Source organism: Martes martes (assembly GCF_963455335.1).
Source record: "Martes martes genome assembly, chromosome: 1".
In the NCBI taxonomy this organism is placed as follows: Eukaryota; Metazoa; Chordata; class Mammalia; order Carnivora; family Mustelidae; genus Martes; species Martes martes.
Genome location: NC_137888.1, coordinates 8,657,576 through 8,684,197, shown reverse-complemented (window position 1 = coordinate 8,684,197; position 26,622 = coordinate 8,657,576). Strand labels below are relative to the sequence as shown.

At 37.8% G+C, this 26,622-nt stretch overlaps 1 protein-coding gene across 1 annotated transcript in view; it reads left to right on the top strand.

The window, feature by feature from the left end:
• The window catches only part of MORC3 (MORC family CW-type zinc finger 3), a 41,301-nt gene extending 23,515 nt beyond the window's left edge, over positions 1-17,786 (top strand). Inside the window, exons 10-17 of the mRNA XM_080820186.1 lie at positions 2,661-2,765; positions 4,856-4,978; positions 5,085-5,159; positions 6,207-6,252; positions 7,418-7,584; positions 10,813-11,701; positions 13,286-13,443; positions 16,277-17,786. Coding sequence (XP_080676312.1) covers positions 2,661-2,765; positions 4,856-4,978; positions 5,085-5,159; positions 6,207-6,252; positions 7,418-7,584; positions 10,813-11,701; positions 13,286-13,443; positions 16,277-16,430 — 1,717 coding nt within the window. The 3' untranslated portion in view covers positions 16,431-17,786. The remainder of the gene's footprint in view (positions 1-2,660; positions 2,766-4,855; positions 4,979-5,084; positions 5,160-6,206; positions 6,253-7,417; positions 7,585-10,812; positions 11,702-13,285; positions 13,444-16,276) is intronic.
• Positions 17,787-26,622: the final 8,836 nt, after the last annotated feature.

Sequence of the window (26,622 nt, the reverse complement as noted above, 5' to 3'; positions counted from 1 at the left end):
CATGAACAATTTTTACCATCTTAGATGATATGGGCATGTTCCTTTAAAATTGAATCAATTTTTAGAAAACTTCCCACATATTAAATTCAACCATTTTAAGAAGGAAGTAGCACCAGTCTTACACTATCTTAAAGGTTTTATGAGGGCATGTAACTCTGGTAGTGAACTTGTGAATACTTCCTTACAAGAAAGGGAATTTATGTCTCTCATGATCAAGATACAAAAATTTTAAAATACAGCAAATGCCATCTAGTAATATGTAAAAAGGATAATTAATACATTAAAACCAATTAGATTATATTCCAAGATGACATGGTGGTTTTAATATTCAAAAACCAATGTAGTTCATCACATTGATATTAGAAAGAAAAAATCTTACGGTTATTTTCATGGGTACAGAAAAATCACTTGATAAATCACAACACCCACTTGTAATTTTTTTTATTTGAGAGAAAGCACATGTACAAGTGAGTGGGGTGGGGGTGGGATTAGGTAGGGTGGGTCAGAGGGACAGGGAGAGAATGTTAAGCAGGCTCCGTGGGGCTTGATCCCAGGACCCTGAGATGGTGACCTGAGCCAAAGTCTGAGCAACCTAGGCACTTCACTCTTTTGTAATTTAGAAGAAAAAAACTAACGCTTACAAAATCATGAATAGAAGGGCATTTTAGCAATGCAGAGCATTTACAGAAACAACTAAGTGCATTCCTAATGCTGAATTGTTAATACCCCTTACGGATGAAAATGAGATAAGGATTTCCACTATCTACCATTGTTCCTGAGGAAATAACCATATAAGAAAGAAAGAAAAAGAAGTAAAAGCTATAAGGGTTAGAAAGGAAGAAATAAAACATTTCTGTACAAGATAGTATTAAGTATTTAGTAAGTCCAAAATAATCTGCAAATTTAGAATTAATGAAGGAACAAGTTAAGTGGTATGTATTCTAGGATTGTTGGATAAGAAGTATTCAGAAATCAATCATATTTGTGTTTACCAACAACGAGAAACTCAAACATGATATTTTTTTAAAAGTCATGAAGTGTCAAAAAAAATCAGGTACTTTGGAGTAAATAAAATATGCAGCATATACACTAAAAACTATGAAATATTGTGGAGTGAAATTTAAGCCCCAAGTAAGTAGGCATACCAGGTTCAAGAATTGGAAGGCTGAATATTACAAAATGTCAGTTTTTCTCTAAAATAATTAAATACAATTCCAATTTAAGAAAAAAATCCCTGCCAGTTTTTGTGGGTGTTGATACTATTAACAGGCTTACTCTAAACTTTATGTTGAAAGTCAAAAGACCCAAGGTAGTTAAGATAATTAAGAACAACAAAGCAAGAAAACTTAACCTACTAATACCAGTGCTTATAAAGCTGCAGTACCTAAGTGTGGTATTAAAGGATAAGCTGTCTAGTGAAATAGAGAAGCCAGAAATAACCCCCCACTTTTATATATTTGATGACCTGATTTATGACAAAGATTACATCATAGAATAGTGGGAAAATGATCATCTTTCCAAAAATGTTGGGTCACTTGGCCATTTGTATGGATAATATGACTCTTACTTCAAATGAAGCAAAAAATTGATACAGGATGGATTTTAGACCTATGTAAGAAAGATAGAAACAAAGTGGGAACAAGAATATTTTCAAAACCTTTAGTTAAGCATATTTTAAAATAAGATGCAAGAAATATTGATCATAATGGGCAAAATGAAAAATTATTTAAAATGAGTAAGACAGAGAATGTTTGCAAGATAGAGCATTTGGAGCCCTGGCACATGGCTGGTGGGTATAAAAATCAATCAGTCTTGAGAACTGTTCGTTCATTGAGTAAAACCAGATATCAATGCCCACCCCTATAACCCTGCAGTTTCACTCTACAGTATATTCCCAACATAAATGGGTGCAGTCTTTTAGATTGAGGAATAGTGGTGATGAGAGAAGGAGATGAAGAGAACTTGAAAAAGGGAGGATATGTTTGGAAGGGAAGATTGATTCTCATTTGGACACTTACATGTTATGTGATAGTGATGAAAAAATTAGTTGGAGATAATAGGTGGGGATAGAAATGTCTGATTAATCTGCCAGTGTAGAATTTGAAGTCTTGATGATTGAAAGCTTTATTTTAAATTGAGACTGTTAAACTGACTATACCTTGTATGTGCATAGTTCTGTCACAGTAGGTGCTTAACTCAAATGATTGCTTAAGTGTGGCCTTAGATCCCACTGATTGGCTTTTTATTAATATCTTATTGAGGAAAGAGTGACAGTCTTAATTGTGGGACAGAAGCTATTTTAAAATATACTTGCTGGTGTTGATTGCATACTTTTATAAACTAAAAGTTTGAGTTCTAATTTGAATTGAAGCTTATAGACTAATTGGTCTGCAACATACTTTCTCAACAGAGGACACAAAATATTACTGTTTATATCTTCAAAGATGATCTTGGCTCTGCTCTGGGAACTTAAAAGTGTCCTTGTAGAAAATTGCCATTAGAGCATTCTTTACTAACTATACCTTTCGGAGTCATCAATCTCCTTTGCCCTGTAGTGTCCACATGATCCTTACTAAGTCATTTGTGCTTTCTCTGTGTTTGACAAAGTTTTGAACTTTATCTTTTTTTTTTCTTAAATTGATTTTAGTTTTCTTTTTTAGGCTGACAATAGCAGCGTTAGGAGAAAAGCTGAATGATTACTGGAATGAAATGAAAGTGAAGAAAAATGCAGAATATCCTCTAAATTTGCCAGTTGAAGATATTCAGTAAGTACATTAAAAAATATCAACCCACTCTAATATCAAAATATGATATTGGAAGATACAGTGATGGTACACAAACTTTGAACTAAGCCAGAGTAAGAAGTAAATTGTATAACTTAGCACACCATGAAATGAGCCAGTGAATGTACACGTTAATACATACACACACAAGATTCACGAAGCGGTATTTATCCATATGTTGCATGCTGATACTTATTTGATTTAAAAAATATAAGTCTTGGGCGCCTGGGTGGCTCAGTGGGTTAAAGCCTCTGCCTTCGGCTCAGGTCATGATCTCAGGGTCCTGGGATCGAGCCCCACATCGGGCTCTCTGCTCAGCAGGGAGCCTGCTCCCCCCCCACCTCTCTCTGCCTGCCTCTCTGCCTACTTGTGATCTCTGTCTGTCAAATAAATAAATAAAATCTTAAAAAAAAGTTGTAAAAAAAATAAAAAATGTAAGTTTTGACCCATTAAATTGATTTCATGATCCACTAATGGATTGCATCTCATAGTTTGAAAAACTCTGGAGTTTGAAAAACTCTGGTCTTTAGGATCATGACTCTAAATCCAGAACTGAATTTAGATTCTAATTTTGCTTAAATAATGATGTGACACTGAACATGTTACTTGGCCTTTTATAAGCTTCCTTTTTTTGTTGTTTTTTTGTTTTTTTACTTGTGAAATGGGAATATTAGTAGCACTCACCTCCTAGAGTTAGAAGACAAAGAATATGCCTTACAAGCATTCAGTAACTTGATAGCACACAGTGCCAATTCTGTGAATGAATGAATAATAACTGTGTACTGATGGAAAGATGACCAAGATGTGTAATTAGGAGCAAAAAGGATGCAATTCAGTGTATTAATTTCCTATTTTTTTTAAGTGTCCATATACACATGCATAATTCTGCAAGCATAGAAAATTCTACCCGGGTTTAAAAAGATGAACAGTGGTAAGCTCCTAAAACAAGGATTTGTATTTACTTTATAAATTTCTGGAGCACATGGGTGGCTCATTGACTCACCATCTGACTCTCGATTTCGGCCCAGGTCTTGATCTCAGGGTTGTGAGATAAAGCCCTTTGTCACACTCTGCCCTGCGTGTGGAGCTTGCTTCGGATTCTTTCTTTCCCTCTCCTTCTGCCCCTCCCCACTCTCTAAAAATAAATAAACAAATTTCTGGATTGTTTAAAATTTATGTAACCATGTAAATGCATTTTTTAAAATTTATATTTAAAATTTGTATTTAAAAATAATAAAACATTTATATTTAAAATAAAAAATTATATTTATTCATTAAGATGAAGTCTTACAGTCAATGAAATGTTAAATGAATACCTAAATTCGGGCGCCTGGGTGGCTCAGTGGGTTAAAGCCTCTACCTTCGGCTCAGGTCATGATCTCAGGGTCCTGGGATCGAGTGCCGCATCGGGCTCTCTGCTCAGTGGGGAGCCTGCTTCCTCCTCTCTCTCTGCCTACTTGTGATCTTTCTCTGTCAAATAAATAAATAAAATCTTTAAAAAAAAATGAATACCTAAATTCTTCATAGGATCATTGTAATTTTCAAATGATAAAACTATAAACCATTTTATAAACTAAAAGAATATATAAATCTTAGATATTCAGAGATACGCTTTTAGTAGAGGCTAGAAATGTAATAGAATTATTAAAAATGCTTAAATTATAGTAATAACAGCTTGCCTATTTTCTGTATGTGACTGTTTTATTGTGCTAATAAATATACTAGATTGGGCATTGCAAATGCTTACTTAATATAAATTTCAAAACAAGGCTTTGAAATTAAATCTTTTCTTAAGTTGTTTTTTATTACCAGAGAATAAAATTGAATAGTATGCTATTAAGACATTTAAGTCTCTTTGTTTAAATTGGCCTGTTGGCTTTAATCTTTTGAAGGTAACCAGAACTGTTGTTTTTTAAAAATTTAACTTTCTGCACAACAATAATTATGTCGCAGGCATTTCAAGAACAGAATTAAATAATAAAGGCATTTTGCGGTAAAAATGATACAGAAGATCTAATGAAGTGTACTTTGCATCCGTATTTTCATACTAATATTACATCATTTCGTTACAGGAAACGTCCTGATCAGACATGGGTTCAATGTGATTCCTGTCTAAAGTGGCGAAAATTACCAGATGGAATAGATCAACTTCCAGAAAAATGGTATTGCTCCAATAACCCTGACCCACAGTTCAGGTACCATATAGTTGGTAGTACCCTTTTTGGAAAGGCAGAAAGTACTGTTCAAGATGTATGAACAGGCGCTGGTGACGTGTTATTCCCATGTGATTTTTCTGACTAGAAATTGTGATGTTCCAGAAGAACCTGAAGATGAGGATTTGGTGCATCCAACTTACGAAAAAACCTACAAAAAGAAGTGAGTTTGTATTAATATTTGGTGGGGAGATAATGCCCATATTATTAACACTGGTGGGTGTGCAGCATTAGTTCATGCTTCTCCAGATCAAGCTAGTACAGCCCAGAAAAGATAATGACCCCAAAGATGATTTTGATGTGGATGCATAATATCGGGTGCTTTTTTTTTTTTTTTTTTAACTTTATACCATGGATACCTGCTCTTTTTCCACCTGCCATTTATCTTGTCCTATCTATACAGCATAGTTTGCATACAGAATAGTTTGTCTTTTGGGCCACACACAGATGAATCATAAATGAGTACTGACTGACACGAGCTTATAGTCTTAACAGGGAAGGTGAGACATGTGCATTACCAATGAGAAGTTGACAAATACCATAGAAGGCAGGATCCATTCTTTTGGGAAGCCCATAAGGAGAGAGGACTTCTGGCTGGGGATGGGAAGGAAAATCTGGATCAGGAAAATTCATGAGGGATATTTGTGTACTAGGCCTTGGAGGATGGGTTAGATGCAAATGTACAGGAAACAGATTCGTTCACCTTTAGAGCAAATACATGAATGGGCATAATGGAAAATAGAGGAGGGAGGGGGAAGTTGGCCAGTGAAGGGTAGTCAGCCCTGGTGAACTGTGGGCTAGTGTCCACTCACAGAGGCCGGGTGCATGTAGAACTTCCAGGTGGTTTTGATTTAGAGTGCCTGGTTTTTTAAGATAAATCCAGCAACAAGACTGTGAGTAAAGAGACCAGTTAGAAGTCTGTGTGATGTTCCTGCTCAGAGGTCTGAGAATAATGCTGGTGAGGGTAGAAAGCTGAAGGCAGACATTGGGCATTACTGAGATAAGAGGTAGAAAGTATTTCCCTGCCTGCGGGCTTACCACTGACGATAATGACATCGAAGCAAAGTTCAGTGTACATATCTGAGTGACTCAGCAGTGAAATGGCAAGTTTGTCATTGAGAAACATTAAAAAATAATAATCAAATTTAAATGTGTTCACTTTTCATGTTTTCTTTTTCTTTCTTTCTTTTTTTTTTTTTTTTTCTTTTAGAGATAAGGAGAAATTCAGGATCAGACAACCGGAAATGATCCCTCGGGTAATTGATGAAACCTTGAATTTTATAGCTGTGTATTATATTGGGTGGTGGCTAGTTTAACAAATAGTTTTAAAGCTTAGGAGTTACATAACAAGTTGAGTGATTTTGTTCATTCAGTCCACATACTCCTTTTCTTATACCCCTTCTTGCCTTCCTTCCTAGCCCAGCAACTTCACTCACTGTTCAATTTACTATTTAGTCGGGCATCTTCTGAGTAAAGGCAGGCATTAAGAATCTTAACACCCAGGCACCTGGTTGGCTCATTCAGTTAAGTGTCTAACTCTTGATTTTGGCTCAGGTGATGATTGCAGTATTCTGGGGTGGAGCCCCAAGTCAGGCTCTCTGCTGGGCGTGGAGCCTGCTTGGGATTCTCTTTCCCCATCTCTCTCTCCCTCTGCCCCACCCCCTCTTAAAAAGAAAAAAAAAAAGAAAAAGAAAATGAATCTTATTGCCACATAGGCAATTAAGGAAAAATTCACAGGAAGCCCTGGGGAGCCGTGTTCTACTACTAACCTGGACCAAAGCTACAGTGTTTTTCTTTCTCTTTGTTGAGCACTTTCGTAGTGCTTAATGGTGTTAAGGCACTTTTTCTGGGTATCTGGGTAGACAGTTGTACTTGTGTAAGGAAGTTTTGGTCCGCTGCAGATGTGTATGTTTGCTTTTAGTTAACACTGAAATGTTTTCTTAATGGCAAAGACTGAGGGTTTGGAGGTGAGAACAGAACTGGGTGAAAAAGAAAAGTGGGCTTGCTTACTCTAAAAGCAGTATCTTTGACTTTATTTTCTGTTTCTTTTAGAAAAACAAGTTTATAATTGTATTTCAGTAAGTCCTATACAGTATAGGGTCAGTAAATTTTGCCATAAAAGACCAGATAGTTCGTATTTTAGACTTTGGGGGCCACTTGCAGTCTCTGTTGTGTATTCTTGGTTTTGTTGTTTTGTTTACATCTTTAAAAATGCAAAAACATCCTTCCACTTAATTGCAGGTTGGGTTTGGCTTACTGGCCTGTTAGTGGCTCTCTGGTATAGCCTAAAGAATTTACATGATTAAAATAGTTCTCATTGTTTTCTGGGATATAGGGCAAAGGGAAAATAATATCTCGTGTTTTGGGGCATGGCACATTAAAAAAAAGTCCTTTAAGGTCGATTTTCTTTTCTCCCAACAGATTAATGCTGAACTCTTATTTCGGACACCCCCCGTGTCAGGTCAAAGCTTTTCTCCTGTGAAGGAAAGTGTTCCGAGAGGACATCTTTCAGAAGTGGCAAATACTTATGCAACAAGACTTATAAATAATCATCGAGGTTCACCCCAGTCTGAACCTGAGAGCAACAAGTCAGTGGCTAAAATGTGTTTTTCCAGTGGGGAATGAATATTAAGTAGAGCCTTTACTTGACACTTCTATGGCAGTATTGCACTTCTGAGTTTATGTGCATGTAAAAAGTCTTAAGGATAAGTTAATTTACTTTTATTATTTAAACTTACCCCAGCCCACTCATGCCACCCATTTAAGTTGGTTTTTAAAATATCAGTTGTATTCATTGTGGAATTTTCACCTCTTTGAAATTCTGTATAGTATGAAAACTCCTGCTCTTAAAATTACCACTATCTTAAGAAAAACATAAAGCAACTAATAATACAACACTGTAATGTCAGGTGTGACCCATGAGTTCTTAGCTCATTGTAGGCTGTGTATTTTGGATGAGTGGATGGAGAAGGAAGGGAGCAAGAAAGGTATGAGTAATACGTAAATTGAACAGTTAGGTCTTTTGATTGGAATGGTCAGGGAAGGTTTGGGATGAGGTAGTACTTGGTTTGGTTCCTGAAACTCTGAAAGCAATGCTCTGTGCAGGTGGCTCATTCAGAGGGAATAGAATGAATACAGGTGAAGAAGAAAGCATGATGGGACGCCTGGGTGGCTCAGTTGGTTAAGCTGCTGCCTTCGGCTCAGGTCATGATCCCAGAGTCCTGGGATCGAGTCCCACATCGGGCTCCTTGCTCAGCAGGGAGCCTGCTTCTCTCTGTGCCTCTGCCTGCTGCTCTGCCTGCTTGTGTTCTCCCTCTCTCTCTCTGACAAGTAAATAAATAAGTAAAATCTTTAAAAAAAAAAAAACAAAAAAAAAAAACCAGAAAGAAAGAAAGCATGATGCCAGTGAACTAGGGGATCAGACTGACTACACTTGGTCTTTTTTGTTGAAAGACAAACATTGAAACCGTTTCCTGAAATAATGGGATGAGATTTTCTGAGAGGTTTTGTAGGCTTCATTAAATTCTCAAAGGGATTTTTGACTTCCAAAAGGATTAGAAATAACTGCTTTTATGCATATATATATATCAAGAGGGCATGTTCTAAAATAGTTTGCTGTTTGTAGCTTACATTTTAGGGGCATGTTTTGGAGCTGGATTGCTACTTAACTAAGAACTGTGTGAATTTTTTTTTTAATAGTCTCCTTAATTTTCTTGGCTTTTCTTCTTAAAGATGGTTCCAAACAAAGTAAGAAAAAGTAAAACCTGTAAAGTTTACAGATAAAAGATAATGGAATTTCATCTTTTTTTTTTTTTTTTTTTTAAGGAGGGTGTACAGAGTGAGACGGGGAGAGAGAGAAAATGTGAAATAGGCTCCACACCTAGCATGAGCCCAGCGGGGGGCCTCAGTCTCACAGCCCTGAGATTATGACCTGATCCGAAATCCAAAGTCCTACACTTAACCAGCTGAGCCACCTAGGTGCCCCTGGAATTTATTCTTTAAGGTGATTTATTCCATCCAAGTGGAATAAGAGAATAGGAAAAATTTTCATTAATTTTTAAAACCTAAAGAATTTGAAATTTGAATTTGAGAAAAATACAAGTTTTTTTTTTAATAATATATATATAAGTTTTAAAAATAAAACCAAAGACTATGGAAAGGTAGTACCTAAACTTAGTCTTGAGAAAGACATATAGGAATTAGCCTCATAAGAAAAATAACAGGGCGGTTCCCAGTTAAGTGATTAACTCCATGGAACCCTCGGCAGGCACCAAACTCAGAATCATCTGGTACTTCTTAAGACAGAAAACAGGAGGCTTGTTTTAGAGTTCAAGGAAGAGTAGTTCTCTAGACCTCTTCATAACCTGCCAAATCTGGTGACGTGGCTTCTCCTCTGTCAGAATGTAGGATGTTTTCCTTCTGGAGCAGTTTCACATTTCACATGCTGAAGATGTGGGTGAGCCACTGTTTTGAAAGAGGAGGTGTAAGGGAAAGTGAGTACTAAATGATGAAAAATCCCCCCTCCACTTTCCCTCATTGGGCCCCCAGGGGAAAAGCCTTGGGTGGTGCTGATGGTTTGAGCACCACATGGCCAGCCCTCACTGCTTCTAGTCCGTCTCACCCTGAAACATAAAGACAGACAGAGATCACTAGGTGTACAAACTGAAACAAAGGCAGTAGAGGAAACCCTGTGGAATTTACTGGGAGGTGGGTAGGTGTGGAACACACTTTTCTTAGAAAAGATAAGCAGGTAGAGGGTAGAAAAAAGGAAAAGACAAGGTACAGGAGGGTCAACATCCGAATAAGGGAGTTTCAGAATGGGAGATCGGAGAAAACAAAGGGGAGGGAATAGTATGACCTAAAATACACAGCAAAAATATGTGGGAAAAGATCCATTCTAAGAAATGTGAAATTTTCGTACACCAGGGAAAATTTTTTCAGGGAGGGAAAGCACAAGTTAACCTTCAAAAAGATCAGGAATCAGAATGGCAGGAACACCGAATGGTGCATTAACGGTGGAATGATGCTTTTAAAGTTTTGAGAAAGTAATTTTCAACCTTGAAGTCTATATAAAAACCAAGCCAACAATAAAATTGAGACGTGAATAAAGATCTTTCATCATGTAACCTTTCACATTTTTTACATTCTGTATATTTCTCAAGATTTTATTGGAGATTGCGCCCCCTTGATATTGAGGGAGTAAAGCCAAGAAACAGAAGAACTGAGATGTAAGAAATAGGAGGGCTGTCCCCTGGGGCCCAAACAACAAACCAATGCAGATAACCCGCTGAGGGGGGCAGAAAGTATCAATTGGTGGTAAATTCACAGAAAACTCAGTCGATGAGGAAAGTGAGGCAGTTTTTAATGCCAGGAAAATGGAAGGATAGGGCATGCTGGTCTAGTCTGTGGCTCACCTCTGATCATCGAGCATTGATAAAAATGACAATGAGCAAATGAAAATGGCAGAGCCCTTCACTGGGCGCTGGAACACAAGGAGCAGACCTGGGCTGGGGACGGGGGGTCATTCTCATTTGGCCGTGTGTACCTTGAGGTGTCCAGAGGCCATCTAGTGAAGGGGTGTTCGGCAGCATGCAGAGCTGCTACTTTACAGCGAGCTAAGTAGTCTAATTGTTTCCTCAGCTGTACAGGAGAAAATCCTCTCTACTTCATTAAATCATTGAGCAGTACTGTGTAATCATTTTTTAAAATGAGCGTGGACATTTCTTAAAATTTCAAGATAGATTACTTCAAGGTCATCTATTTTGTTCATTTCTATATTTTATGGACTTATATTTTGTATATCAAATTTTTTCCAGCCTGAAACGGAGACTTTCTACTCGTTCATCCATTTTGAATGCAAAGACACGGAGACTGAGTAATCAAACATTTGAAAATTCAACTTACAAAGATGATGATGATGAAGATGTCATCATCTTAGAAGAGAACAGTACTCCCAAACCTGCAGTAGATCATGACATTGAAGTGAAATCAGAGCAGAGTCACATCGAGCAAAGTGGTCATCAGGTCGAGCCTGTGGCTGATAAGGAACCTTGTGCCCAGACCGGTTCATCGGGTATCTCATCATCCAGGTGTGATCAGGGAACTACTGCAGCCACCCAGACAGAAGCCCCGAGTGTAGTTGTTAAAAAGGAAGAAGCACTCGAAGATGAGATAGACGCACGAAATGACGCAGCTATGCCGCCAGCCTGTGTGGAGGCTGAAGGGAAAACACAAGAAACCCAGGAAACCTTTGATAAGTCTGTGGGTGATGCTAGTTGCCAGTTAAATGAACTGAGAAATGAGCTGCTTCTAATTACCCAAGAAAAAGAAAATTATAAAAGACAGTGTAATGTGTTTACTGACCAAATCAAAGTGTTACAACAGAGGATACTGGAAATGAACGACAAATACGTGAAGAAGGAAACTTGCCATCAATCTACCGAAACCGATGCTGTATTTTTGCTTGAAAGTATTAATGGCAAATCTGAAAGTCCGGACCACATGGTATCTCAGTATCGGCAAGCTTTGGAGGAAATAGAAAGGCTGAAAAAACAGTGTAGTGCTTTGCAACACGTGAAGGCCGAATGCAGTCAGTGTGCCAGTAGTGAGAGCAGAAGTGAAGTGGATGAAATGGTTGTGCAGCTTGATGACGTGTTTAGACAGTTGGACAAGTGCACTGTGGAGAGGGACCAGTACAAAAGTGAGGTGAGTGTATCATTCCACATTCTGGGAGTCCTGGGAGTCCCAGGGAGTCTAAACCACAAAGAACAGTCAGTTGCTAGATTGGAATAAATTACTTAATATTTCCATGTACTGACTGTTGCCCGGTGGCTTCTCGGCTGGGGAGTGGTCCTCCTTGGGGGCGCATGGAAATGTGTGTTGAGGAGAGGCATTGCTAGAACTTACTGGGTGATGACCAGGTATGGTCATTTCCTGTAGCGTACTGGAAATTGCTGTGTAATGAAGGATTGTCCTGCTCAAAATACTGTTCTCATTCCCATTGAGCCAGTCAGTTGCTAAATATAGGGAACGTCACATCCATTATTAATAGGCCTTGCAATAATACAAGATAGGTGATGATGTCCTCATTTTATAGTTTAGTTTATAGTTTAGTTACGATTTAGTTACGATTAGGTCTGTTGACAGATGACCGAAAACATCATAGGACTGTGGCAGTTCCACAGGTAACTCAGACAACAAGCTTCTACTTTGTTGCTTTGCTTCTCAGCGTGCCATTATGATCAGAGGTGGCCTCCAGGTCCAGTCCTCATATATCTGTGTTCCGAGCAGCAGGAAAGAGGAGGGGTGTGTTTCCTAAAAGTTGCTGACATTCCACCTGTCAGAACTTAGTCACCTGGCTGATGGGTGCTTTGGCAGTACAGTCTTTTTTTTTTTTTTTTTTTTTAAGATATTTTTTATTTATTTGAGAGAGAGAGAGAGAGAGAGATCACAAGTAGGCAGAGAGGCAGGCAGGGAGAGAGGGGGAAGCAGGCTCCCTGCTGAGCAGAGAGCCCGATGTGGGGCTCCATCCCAGGCTCCTGGGATCATGACCTAAGCCGAAGGCAGAGGCTTTGACCCACTGAGCCACCCAGGTGCCCGGCAGTACGGTCTTTATTCAGGGGTTCTTCTGAGGAAGGAGGAGAAAAGTGGTAGATGTCAGGAGACAGGTAGTGAGTAGTCTCTGCATGTACCTTCCATTCAAATTTGGAGAGTTCCTTTAAGAAGCATATATTTTATGTATCGTATTAATGTAGTGTTTGAAAGAAGGGTTTTTCTGCTAAAGAATTTGGAAATGACAGGCTGGTGCTGTACTGCCCCTTCTTCCTGGAAGCTCATTCAAACATCTTGGTGTATCAGCTTAGAGTTAGATGACAAAATATGCAAAAATCGATAGGAGCTTTCGGTTATAACTTAGAGCTGGTGAGTGTGCAAGAAATGAAAGCCACTTTGATGTTGACATAATTCAGGCATTTTTATCTTGGTTTTCCAGTTTTTAGGTACCATTTGTTTTCAGTCAAGTGGTAATTAACATTTTGTATTCTCTGAATGTGACAAGAGGTGGAGATGAAACTCAAATGAAGCTTTGTTTATAGAAAGCTATTGTGGGTGGGTTTTTTGGCCTTTTTTGATGGTGATTTTCATCTAGCTACATTTCCTAGCTTAAATTTGTACTTTGGCATTAGTATTTTTAAGTTTAATTTTAGCATTGGTATTTTTAAGTTTTATTTTTATTAGCATTTTTAAGTTTCAAGTTTATTTTAATTTTACAGTTATGAATTTTTTTGTCAGGTTGAATTATTGGAAATGGAAAAATCACAAATCCGTTCACAATGTGAAGAACTGAGAACTGAAATTGAACAATTAAAATCTACAAATCAACAGTTAGGAGCAGATGTTTCAACTTCAAGTAACATTGAGGAGTCTGTAAATTACACTGATGGGGAAAGGTAATATTACATGAGGCACGACCCTGGGGCTACCTTCTGGTTAGCGTGATGCTTGCTAGCATACCTCAAACAGTTACCGTTCTATCAAAAGAACACGATCCTTCTCTTCAAGGAATGAACAGTTTAGGTTCAACTTAAGTGAAATAGGAATTTGGAAAGAATGAAGCATTTGATCAGTTAGAGCGATTTGGAATGCTTTTTGGGAAAAGGGGAAATTGAGTTAGATATCAAAGAAGGTGTTGAATTTGGCCATGACTAGAAGATAAGGGACTATTTCATGAAACTTACATTTTCACCTGGATTTCTTTTACTTGTGTACTTGCCATTTCTTCGTGGTTTTCTGTCCTCATTTTACTACATGCCATCCCCAGTGTTAACTTTTAGGTAATCAGAAAATTACTAGAAATTGCCATTGTACAGGTGATTACTAGGAAGAAGTTCTTCTGTGAAATTAAGAAAATGATTTCCCTATCTCAGGAAGATATAAAATGGGCTTGGGGTGTTGCTTCAGTTTGGAGTGTCGGAGAGGCAGACATTCAGGTGGGAGGCCATGATGGTGCTCGTGGTGTGTTGATGATTTAGCATCGGAAAGCAGTCATTAAAGGCTAAACCTGGACAACTCTTCCTGCTCTTACAGTATGACTTCCAACCTAAAAGGCACTGTTGTTGAGAAATAATCTCCTACCATCCTTACTTGACATCAATTATATTATTACCTTGTTTTTTAAGTGAAGTTTTTGAAGGATTTCAGTAAATTTCTTCATGGAAATGGGGTAGATCAGTACATAAAGGCCTGGAGGGCAAAGGTCAGAAGAAAATCCCAAGTGGTTTTTCTCAAAATGGGAACCATAAGCATCTGTGGTGCTTGTAGAAATGCAAATCCTTGGCCTACACTGCAGCTTATTAAATCGGAAACTTAAACAGTCTCAGATAATTCTCTTGCCACACTGACCTTTGGGTAACCGATGATTATTTGTTTATTTATTTACTTTAATTAATCTTTCAAGCTTGTGCTTTCCAAAATAGTACAGGAATATGTGGCTCAGTGACCCTTGAAATCTAGCTAGTCTGAATTGAGATGTGCTTTAAATATTAAAAAATATATAATTTTGAAGCCTAAGGAAGAAAAAGAATGTGTAGAATATCTCACATTAATAATGTATTTTGATTTTCCGATAAAATATTTTAGTTACATTGGGTTAAATATATAACTGCAATTAAATTTATAGCTGCATTTTGCTTTTTACTCTAGCTCTGAACATTTTAAACTGTGTATGGAGTTCGCAGTATTTCTCTTGGACAGTGCTGTTCTGTACATTAAAAATAAGAATCTGTGGCAGGTTCAGTAGATAGGAGAAATTAGCCAGGGACAATCAAAAGACTTGAAAGGATCTGTAAGAGGATCATTGGGTCACACTAGTCTTTTGTATACTTTTCATATAGGTAACAGGTTGTGGTTACAACAAAAGGGGTGTTCTTGGTAAGGATATAGGATGGCTAACAACTTCTGGAAAGCAAAGCAGAAAAATGTTTGAACCATGGGCCTCTGGTGAAAGATGAGTGAGGAAGCTTGGACAAAAAATGGCTGGAGTGGGAATGATGTAAAACTTTATCCAGGGGCCAGTGCAGTCTTAACGATCCAGGCTCACAGAACATCTTCTGTATCACGTTACTGTGCATTGTCGACTTAGGGATGAGCATCTTGCTTCTTCAAACATTTTCACATTAAATCAGTATCTAAGCTAAACGTGGGCTGCTTATATTTGGGAGAGGGGCAGAATAAGAGCAACTAACATGCAGTTTCCCTGTTTCACTCAATCTTTGAGGCAAAGGCTACTGAATAATTGTAGGCCTTCAAAAAGTCTAGGGTGTTGGGGGTGCCTGGGTGGTTCAGTTGGTTGAACATCCAACTTTTGATCTCAGCTCTGGTCTTGATCTCCGGGGTTGAGTTTGGGTCCCAACTAGCTTAGTGTGGAGCCCACTTAAGAAAAAAAAAGTCTAGGATGTTGATATTCAGTACATGTATGTAAGTTTGGAAGGAATGATAATGATCACATCTAATCCAGGGACTCCCAGTGTTTTCAGTAAAGCACCATTCCCTGTAAATGCATAGTAAAATGGATCATCAATCAACTTTAGCATATGAAAGGTTCAGAGAAGACTTTTTTTTTAAAGGTTTTTATTTATTTGACTGAAAGAGCACAAGTAGGCAGAGCGACAGGCAGAGGGAGAGGGAGAAGCAAGCTTTCTGCTGAGCAGGGAGCCCGACATGGGGCCTGATGCCGGGACCCTGGGATCATGACCTGAGCTGAAGGCACCCGCTTAACTGACTGGGCCACCCAGGCGTCCCAGAAGGTTCAGAGAAGTCTTGATTTTAAAAAACTGTTTAACGTTATTTAGCCCAAAATTTTTTAAGTTTAGTTGACCACAGAACCATTTCTCTTTCAGACAAGGGTGGCTATCTCATAGAACATGTTTTAGAGAACGATTCAGTTTTTATTTTCCTCAAAAGCTGAAATATGGGGAGATGCATTCTTGTTCTGAGACCATTGTTCTCACTACTATATCACTGCTGTTTTCCAGGTGACAATATTTTGTATTACAAATAACACCTTGTAATTACATGTATTTTGCCAGTCCGTGGTTTCTCTAATAGCAAGTTAAAATTGTATTAGTTAGAACCATACAGAGCCACTAGTTTTATCTACTTACCAAGGTATTAATGGATTATTAAAATAAGTGAATTCATGTTTCACTTAAAATTTAGGCCCCACCTAAATTGTTAAACTGTGTTATAATGTTCATCTAATAGACGTAATATTTGTATTTGCAGCCTCAAACTTCGATCTCTTCGAGTTAACGTAGGACAGCTGTTGGCCATGATTGTACCTGATCTCGATCTTCAGCAAGTGAATTATGACGTTGATGTGGTTGATGAAATTTTAGGACAAGTTGTCGAACAAATGAGTGAAATCAGTAGTACTTAAAGTCTATTTGATGTGAGACAATGAATATATTTGCTCAGTCCTGTGGTTGTATAGCTTTCAGAATGGAAACACTTTTGTTTTATAGATATGACAGGTGACAGACTGAAGAACCATGATCTTTACTGTATTCTATGCATTCAGGTGTGCTCACAAGTACTGTGGGCACACTTATCACACCTTTTGAAATGCCTGAGAATCATTCTTACAGAACGGCTGAACGGCTCACTCATGATTCTGTTTTGAAGTGTAAATACTTGTAATTAAGTCTGCACATATTTTTTTATTACCCTAGAGGACTTAAGTGTTTTCCACCGAGAGCTTTTCAGGTTGCCCCTAACCTTTGTGCAATTTTTTCTGGTTCCCAAAGTGTATTTTTCTCTGAAGTGAGGGCCGTGCCATAATACAAATGGAAATGTTCCTTGGATTTTCCTACAGAAAAGTTTAAACAGGATTTTTTAAAAAATGGAATTCCGCTCCTGATAAGGTGTAAGTGAATTGAACATTAATGTTTCTTTTCTATAAATTCTTATCTCCTGAAATATTTTATTCATGGAAATAAGGTAAGCAGAAACTGTCCATCCATTTTGTCAGGATTTTCCTTGTGCTGAGATTGCCAATCATGGTTAAATGCAGTGTTTTTATAGAACAAAGAAACAATCTTTAGTATAAAAAAGCATCAAAAATACTAAATGTCCCACCACATTTACTTTGAAGCCCATTTTTGGCTGCTTAGTCAGCATGGAGTGGGCACAGTAATTGTTTAATATTTCTTTTTGTGAAATTTCCTGTACAGCCTTTTGTAGGATTACTACAGGTTAATGAGAGTTGAGGAAGACAGTCTTTCTCAAACAGTATAGCATACCTTTCATTATATTACAGAGCTAAGTGTTTTATGTCCTGGAGGTAAGCAGCAAACTGCCCTAGGATTATAGTATTACATGCCATAAAAATTATGCTTTATTGGTCCCTTGTTTGTGCAATTTTAAAGAGATGGCTTTCTATTAAGTATAACTATGTGTATATAACTAAGAATCGTATTTTCCACGACTGAAATGTGCATTATTTTTTTTTCAAAGTTTTATCATTGCTTATTTATTTTTACTTTTGTTTCTGAACATTCAATACATGTTTCTTTTATATGTATGCTTAATTACATGTCTTTCATATACAATATTAAATTTTTACTGTACATTAACTTCTAGAAAAGGCAAATAAATGAAGGTTGTTTTTATTTGCTTGATAAAATAATTGAAAGTGTATTTTTGGTATGAAGCTGGTTTTCTGTCCTGATTGTATCTGCTCAAATTTTAAAATATCTTGTAATAAAATAAAAATATATATGATGGCTAACTCTTCAGATACTACTTTTAAAGAATTCTATATTCAGATTATATTTTGGAAACAAACTGTCCATTGAAGACCCTCAAGTTGAGCTCATTTTAAAATCTGTATTAATTACAAGTTCTGTTTAGGAGAGCAAGAGTGTTTCCATTAACACTCCAAAAACTGAGCTCATCTTGAGAGAGTGTGTGCGTGTGTACATGTATTTTACATTCAAGAAGAGACTCTTTCTGTAAATCGGTTAGCCTAAAGAAACCTTGCTTAAATGATAGCAGCAATGTAGAGCATGTCTAAGTTTGTGAATATTTATGTAGCAGTTCTTTCTGGAATTTGCTATTTTTCCCTTTGGCTCAGCTATATTCTTGCAAAAATCTATATTTTACATGGCTATTATCTTGCTTTTAATGGGAGAGTCATAGGATTAGTAAGTTTGCTTGCTAAATTGATTCTTTGGAAGTACTTACATATTTTTCACCCTTTAAGAAAATATTGCCAAGATGTACTTCTTTGAAAATGTAGCTAACAAAATTTAACAGAACAACAACATGAGCTTTCATGTATATATCATATTTAGGTAGCGATATCTATCTTTTGTTGTTAAGTTAAATTTGTAAAAGACTAGTGGGAGGACAGTGGTGTTTAAAATCAATATGAGGAAGTAAACCAGCATCGTCCACAATCCCTGCAAACAGGACGCAGGAGTGGTGTGTGGCATATTATTGTGTCTTTTTGGGGGGCCTCAAATTCCTAATGTGGGCAGGTACTGCTGGGGATTCTGCCCATGGTCTCAGACACTTAATTCTTGTGTTCAACAGCCCATTAGTTCATTATTTGTCATTGAAGGATAATTAAAGTGATAATCTGGTGGTTTTCACCCCTGGCTGCCTATTAGAATCACCTGGGGAATTTTTAGGACTCCCATGCAAGGATGCATCCCATACTAATTAAGTCAAGAGTCTGGGGTTGGGCCCAGATAATAGTTATTTTTTTTAAAGCCTCCCAGTGAGCCATCAGAGCTGAGAACCATTGATCTTTACCTTCCTGGGATGAGTGTTTACAACTGTTGAACTGGGTTCCTGAAACAAACTCAGGATTTGCACAGCCAATTTCTCACTGAGGTGAGCAAGGAGAGGAAAAAGGAAACATAGTTGGTGTCCAAGTTAGAAGTGTAAATGGGACAGAATGGTATAAAGTAAAAAGAGTTACCAATGCTTCCCTGAGGTTAACCACTATTGCTTTTTGTATGTCCTTCCAGAAAATACTAGCTGCGTACGTATACACATTCATATATATTCAATTTTATATCTTTATATTTGATTATATATTTGTATCTCAAGTTTTCACAAAGATGGTACACCATATAATTGGTTATCTTGACATTTCCATGTTACTTTTTTGAACAGGTTTGGTAACATTCTATGATCTGCATATACTCCTAACACTCAGTTATTTCTCATGTTTTGACATTACAAAATACGCTACCATGAAAATTAATACAGACCACACACACTTTTACAAGTATACCCAGAGTGTAAATTCTTTGCAGTGAATATTGCTAGTTCAAAGAGTGTATGCTATGTAACTTCTAATAAATGTTACCATGCAAAAATGAATTTAAACTCCTATGAAAAATAAATGTATGAGTGTTTTTTTCCTCTATCTCTCCATCAAATTTACTAATCTGACATGTGAAAAAAAATAACAGCCTCCATTCTTTGTCTCGATTGAACATGCTTTCATGTTTTATTGACCATTGTAATTTCTCTTTTCTGTGCTCTATATCATATTGTTTGTTCTTTTCTGTTGGGTTCTTTGTTTTAACCGCTTTAAAGAAACTAAAAGCCTGTGCTAATGTAGCCACAAACACCATCCACACAACTAGCTTTCAGAAAATTCACAATAGGTTCAATCTTACTGTGTACACTGTCTCATAAATACTAGAGAGGAGTGAGAGACCCACTGGGTTCATGTTTTTCCATACATTTGTCTTTCGGATTGGACATTGACCACAGTTCAGAAAAGGAATGCTATTATATCTATATATATGATACTTAGAACTAAGTTTTGTGATCACAGAGTTAACTTCCATCTCCTGGCCTATAGGGAGGAAGTCAAGACCAGAGGAGAGTCTTGGTAAATCACACCATTCAGACACAGGTGGTTATTACATGAGTGCAGTCCCAGAGAATGAATTAGCTCTTCTAAAACTGAAGTGTGAGTCACAACTCCAGTAAGTTTTGCACACAAACATTCTGATAAGGAGTTGTGAGTAAATGCAATTTCCTATTTCACACATGTACAAGTTTAACCCCAGGCTTCCTTGTTAATTTCGTGCAAAGCGATCAGGACTCAGTATCCTAGTAATAATACATAGAACAGGTTTAAATTTGACTCAAAATAACTTTTACCCCAACCTGACTAATATTTAGGTTATGAATATCTTTGCTAAGCAAGTGTCCAGAATTTGGCTGTAATCTTCCTAACAGAATGTAATGTTTTATATTCACAAAGTCCGTGAGTCAAGAGCCTTCCTAATCTCCCATGGGTTTCCTGGTAAATGCTGTTAACAGTTGTGGCCAGTGTTTTGAAAGTCAGTACTGTGATCTAAACCAAGGCCGACTTAAAGCAGTTGTGTGTATAATGTGGAGCTCACGGAGGCAGTGAGCTACTGCTGAGCATTGTTGCCAATTCGCTGTACGGCAGATCGTTCTGGGGGAGAGGTGCTCGTAGACTTGCAGTGGGACCCTGAGTTCCAGGGGTGTGAGCTGACTGAGCAGCCAACAGCAAGAGAAGTGACACAGTCACGTAAAGACACCTGTTACCTCTTTTCCTGGTAGGGAATTACAGGGGTCCAGCACAATAACTTATATATCATTTAGTAGTAATTATAATACTTAAATAATCATGTTATATAGAATATGTAATCCTAGTATATACTCTTCACTATAATCACTCTTAACCAGTAGTTTCTCACTACTCACTAATTTACTGTGTTCCTAAATTGATTTTTTTCTGTCTCATATTTTAAACTCTGTTATGGGAATTTCCAAATGCATACAGAAAGAGAAACTCGGGTGCCTGGGTGGCTTAGTCAGTTAAGACTCTGCCTTCGGCTCAGGTCATGATCTCAGGGGCCTGGGAACAAGCCGCATGTAAGGCTCCCTGCTCAGCGGGACTCCCTTACCCTGCTCATGCTCTCTCTCTCTCTCAAATCTTTAAAAAAAAAAAGAAAGAAAGAAAGAAAGAAACTATTTTAATGAACTCCCATATACCCATAACCCTGCTTCAACATTTTCAACTCATGGTCAGTCTTGTTTTACCTATACCCCCATTTACTTAAACCCCTTCCATGATATTTCTCGTATGTGTTACAGATATTAACTCATTTTTTTTAATTGCAGAAATAGACAAAATTTCCTATTTAACTGTTAAGGATGAGTTGCATTAAGTACATTCACATTGTTGTGCACCATCGCCACTATCCATTTCCAGAACTTTCTCATCCTAAACAAACTGTATCCAGGAAACAGTAACTCTCCATTCCTTCCTGCCCCTGGTAACCTCTGTTTTTGGTGCATGAATTTGCTTATTCTGGTACTTCGTATTAGTGGAATCAAGGATATTTGTCTTTTTGTGTCCAGCTTATTTCACTTTCCATAAGATTTTTAAGGCTCATCTATGTGGCATGTATCAGTTTCATTCCTTTTTAAGGCTGAATATTTCATTGTATGTGTGTACCACATTTTGATACTCATTTTTCTGTCCATGAATATTTGGGGTGGTTTCACCTACTTACTATTAAGGATAATGCTGCTATGAACATTGTTGCTTAAGTATCTGAGTTTTTGTTTTTAATTCTTTGGGTAACATACCTAGGAGTGGAATCGCTGAATTATGTGATAACTCTTTATGTAAGTGTTTGAAGAATAGCCAAACTATTTTCCACAAAGATACACCATTTGCATGCCCACCAGAAATGCAGAAAGTGTTCCAGTTTTTTCACATCCTCTCCAACACTGATTTTTCTGGGTTTTCTGTTTGTTTCTGTTTTTAACGTTAGCCATGTAATGAGTGTGAAGGGTTACCATTATGGTTTTGATTTGCATTTCCCTAATTCCTAGTGATGTTACACTTCTTTTTGTGTGTCTACTGGCCATTTGTATATGTTTGTAGAAATGACTGCAGCCCATTTTTGGCTTGCTTGTTTATTTTTTGCTGTTGATTTGCAGGATATGATTTTATTAAAAAATATATATTCTGGATATTAGTCCCTTATGAGATAGATAATTTGCAGATATTTTCTTCCATTCTGTGGCTTGTCTTTCCACGCTTGAGTTTTAATTTTGCTGAATTTGAACTTATTTTGTTACCTGTGCTTTTGGTATCAGATCCAAGAGAAATCCTTGACCAATCCAATGTCATAAAGATTTTTTCTGTTTTCGTCTGAGAATTTCATAGTTTTAGCTTTTATATTTAGGTCCTAACCCATTTTGAATTAATTTTTGCATATGGTGTAAGATTTCAACTTCATTTTTGTGTACATGGATATCCAGTTTTCCCAGCAACATCTTTTGAACAAGACTCTTACCCATTGAAAAATAATCTCATCCTTCTCAAAAACTGACCACATAAATGAGGGTTTATTTCTGGCTCTGTATTCCATTGGTCTGTATGTTCTTACACCAGTACCACACCATTGTGATTACTGTATCTTTCTAGTAAGTTTTGTCATGAAGTGTGAGTCTTCCAACTTTGTCCTTCTTGAAGATTGTTTTGGACATTAAGGGTCCCTTAAGATTTCATATGAATTTTAGGGCAGGTTTTTGTATTTCTACAAAACATGCCATTGGGATTCTGATAGGGATTGTACTGAATCTATAGATTATTTGGGGTACCATTGACATCTTAACAATATTAAGTCTTCCAATCTGTGAACATGGGATGTCTTTCCATTTATTTATGTCTTTTTTAATTTCAGCAATTTTTAAAAAAGATTTTATTATTTGACAGAGCACAAGCAGGCAGAGTAGAAGGCAGAGGGAGAGGGAGAAGAGGGCTCCCTGCTGAGCCAAGAGCCAAACGCAGGGTTTGGTCCCAGGATCATGACCTGAGTCAAAGGCAGATGCTTAACCGACTGAGACACCCAGGTGCCCCTCAGCAATGTTTTGCTGTTTTTATTATACAAGTCTCTCATTTCCTTGATTAAGTTTATTTCTAAATATTTTATTCCTTCTGATGCTTTTATAAATGGAACTGTTTTCTCAATTTCCTCTTTCTGAATGGTCATTGTTATTGCTTAGAAAAGCACCTGATTTTTATGTGATTTTTTTTATCCCACAACTTTGCTGAATTCATTTGTGAATCTAAATGTGTGTGTGTGTGTGTGTGGTGTGTATATACTCTTCAGGGTTTTCTGCATATAAGATCATGTTATCTGCACAAAGGTAAATTGACTTCTGCCTTTCCAACTTAGCTTTTATTTCTTTTTCTTGCTTAGTTGCTCTGGCTGAAACTGTTAATACTATGTCAACTAGAAGTGATAAAATTGAACATTCTTGTCTTACTCCTGATCTCAGGGAAAGCTTTCCATCACCACTGAGATTGGCATTAGCTATGACTTTTCATATATTACATGTCTCATATTGAGGAAGTTTCCTTCTATTCCCCAGTTTATTGCTGTTTATTATTTTTAATCATCTATAAATAATGCAGTATTATCTTTAAAATATGAAATTTAAACTTTTCATTTTAGATTTTAAGTAGAATTTTAAACCACAAAGTAACACTATTATTATGCCTTAAATTTTATGCCTTAAATTTTAATATATTTTTAAAATTTTATTTATTTGACAGGGTGAGAGAGCACAAGCAGTGGGAGCCTCAGGAGAGGGAGGGGAGGGCAGGGAGTCTGATGTGGGGCCTGATCCCACGACTCTGGGATCGTGAGCAGCCGCTTAACCAACTGAGCCACCCAGGTACCCCTTAATAATTCTTAAATATCAAATCTAGTCTGCATTCAAATGTCTTTGGTCATTTCATAATTATTTTTCCAAGTGGTTTGTTCAAGTTGGAATCCAAACAATCCACAAGTTGCTTTTGGTTGGTATGTCTCTGAGATTTCTTTATTTTTTATTTTTTAAGATTTTACTTATTTGACACACAGAGAGAGAGATCACAAGTAGGCAGAGAGGTAGGCAAGGGGGTGGGGGGGAAGCAGGTTCCCCGCAGAGCAGAGAGCCTGATGTGGGGCTCAATCCCAGGACCCTGAGATATGACCTGAGCTGGAGACAGAGGCTTAACCCACTGAGCCACCCAGGCACCCCTCTGAGGTTTCTTTAAATCTGTGGGTTCTTCTTCCTCTGTTTTATTACTTTTTAGTTGTTGGAGAAATCAGAACAGTTTTCTTTGAGAATTTTCCTTGTTTTTGATACCATTGAATTTTTAGGAAAATCTTTCTTGTATTCCTATAAGCTGGTGGATGTACAGAGTTAATCAGATTCAAGTTCTTTTGTTTTACTTTGCTTTGTTCAGGAGAATCCTTCTTAGGTGGTACTCTGTTCTTTGTGTTGCATCACACGAAGAGGTACATTTTAGATATTCATCCCTTTTTGTTATAGTAAGATTAATTATTTGAGTTCAGGTGTTGTCATCTTGAATGATCCTTTACGAAGTTCCCTATCAGTCTTCACTGAACGATTTTAGCATCCATTAATAATTGCTCCTGGATCTATTATTTTACTAGGAGTTGTGAAATGGTGGTAGTTATAGTTTATCATTCCTTCTGAATTGTGGGACATCTAAAAAGAAAACCTATTTAGTTATCCCAAGGCATATAGTTCATACAGAACCAGCAGGATAAATGTTTGGCTCATGCCTTGTTTCCCAAAGGTAACCAATGAGGCTTTTTGGTGCTGTTAATATCATTATGTATGAATAAATTTTTTAATCTAATGTGTTTCAATCCACTGTGGCAATTGTTCAATGTTAAATTGTCTCACTGGCTACAGGTCTTCAAATTGGCTCCTATGTCCTTATTCTATAACCCTAATAGTCTTTGATAATTTTCTTGCTTTCTGGTATAATAAAGTATTTCAGGCTGGTCTAATACATTTCCTGTCTAGACCTGGAAACAGCCATTCCTCCATGGAGCTGTGGTTCTTTTCAGGGGAAATGCTATTTAGAGACCATAACTGAGGCACAGACTTACTGCTTCTGTTTTTAAAAAGTGTTTATGACCGCATCTGCTTATTGCAGTATAATGTGTAATGTAAGCAATCCTGGTATAGAATGACCCCATAGCTTTGTACTCTCCAAAATGTTCTAAAAGCCAATATATATGTAAAAAAACCCCAAATTCTAAATTTTTGTTTGCAAAAGGAAGAAACCTGGTTAAGTTCAAGTGCAATGATATCCTGGGAGGGGTGCAGAGGAAGAGGGAGAAAGGGAGGGAGAAAGAAGAGGAGAAAGGTGGGGAGTGGGAGAGCCACCTGGAGGGGGCTGGCAGGCTCTCTTCTGCAAGGTTGCACAGGGCAGCACTCATTTTTCAAAGTCCCTTGGTCTCGAAGACCCAGAAACCTGCTGGTAGTCAGCACAAGGAGAGTGTCCATCTGTCATCTCATCTCAGCCAAACTCCCAGACTGATAAATGCAAGATTCCAGTTAATATAGAATGAGAAAACTGCCTTTGAGACACACATGTCCATATGACCTCATTCACATCTAAATACTTCTGGGTTTTTGCCCCATCCAGCTTTTCCCATCACCGGTCCCACTGTTCCCTCTTTGTGCCCCTGTTGTCAACTGTGAGTAGCTTAAATTCCCATTTCCCAGAGCCGCTCATCCAAACTCTATCACCTGAAGCCCATTTTATTATTTTATTTTTTAAATTATTTTTATTGACATATAATGTATTATTTGCCCCAGGGGTACAGGTCTGTGAATCGTCAGGTTTACACACTTCACAGCACTCATCACGTACCCTCCCCAATGTCCATAACCCCACCACCCTCTCCCTACCCCCCTTTCCCCCAACCCTCAGTTTATTTCCTGAGATTAAGAGTCTCATGGTTTGTCTCCCTCCTGATCCCATCTTGTTTCATTTTTTCCTTCCCTACCCCCAACGCCCCCCACCCTGCCTCAAATTCCTCATATCAGAGAGATCATATGATAATTGTCTTTCCCTGACTTATTTCACTCAGCATAATACCCTCTAGTTCCATCCACGTTGTTGCAAATGGCAAGATTTCATTTCTTCTGATCTGAAGCCCATGTTAAATGCCCTCTTCTCTTCAAACTTCCTTTGAGCTTTCAAATCCAAAATAACCACGGCCTCAGAACTGTAAGAGCACATTGTTCCTTACACATTTTTTTCACAGTCCTTTTTAAAATAATTATTTGCATACATGACTACAGATGGCCGGAGAAAAGAGTTTTTGTTTCACTGATACTTGAAGCTCCAGAGACCCAGAGGAGGCCAGATGCAGGTTACAGCTCTCAAACACTCGCTGTGAAAAAGACCAGTGACAGACGGGGTGGTTTCGGGTGGCCCTCCGAGTTACAGCGTCCCCACCTGTCCTACCGGACCCCTCTTTTCCTCTTACTGGACTGTCAATTCCCTGAGGGTCAGTCAGTGGGAGTTTCTCCACTGCTTGTCCAGAGCCAGCATAGGGTCCAGCATCTAGGAGATGCTCAGGCAATGTTTGCTACAAGAGTTAAGAAGGGAAGAAATAATTGAATGAGACGATGAACTCATCTATCCTTCCACCGAGGCGTCGGTCGCGCACGTAATTAGTGAACTGGCGGGAGCCGCCAGGGATCTGGAGGACTCAGCACCTCTGGACCACTCCCGGCGG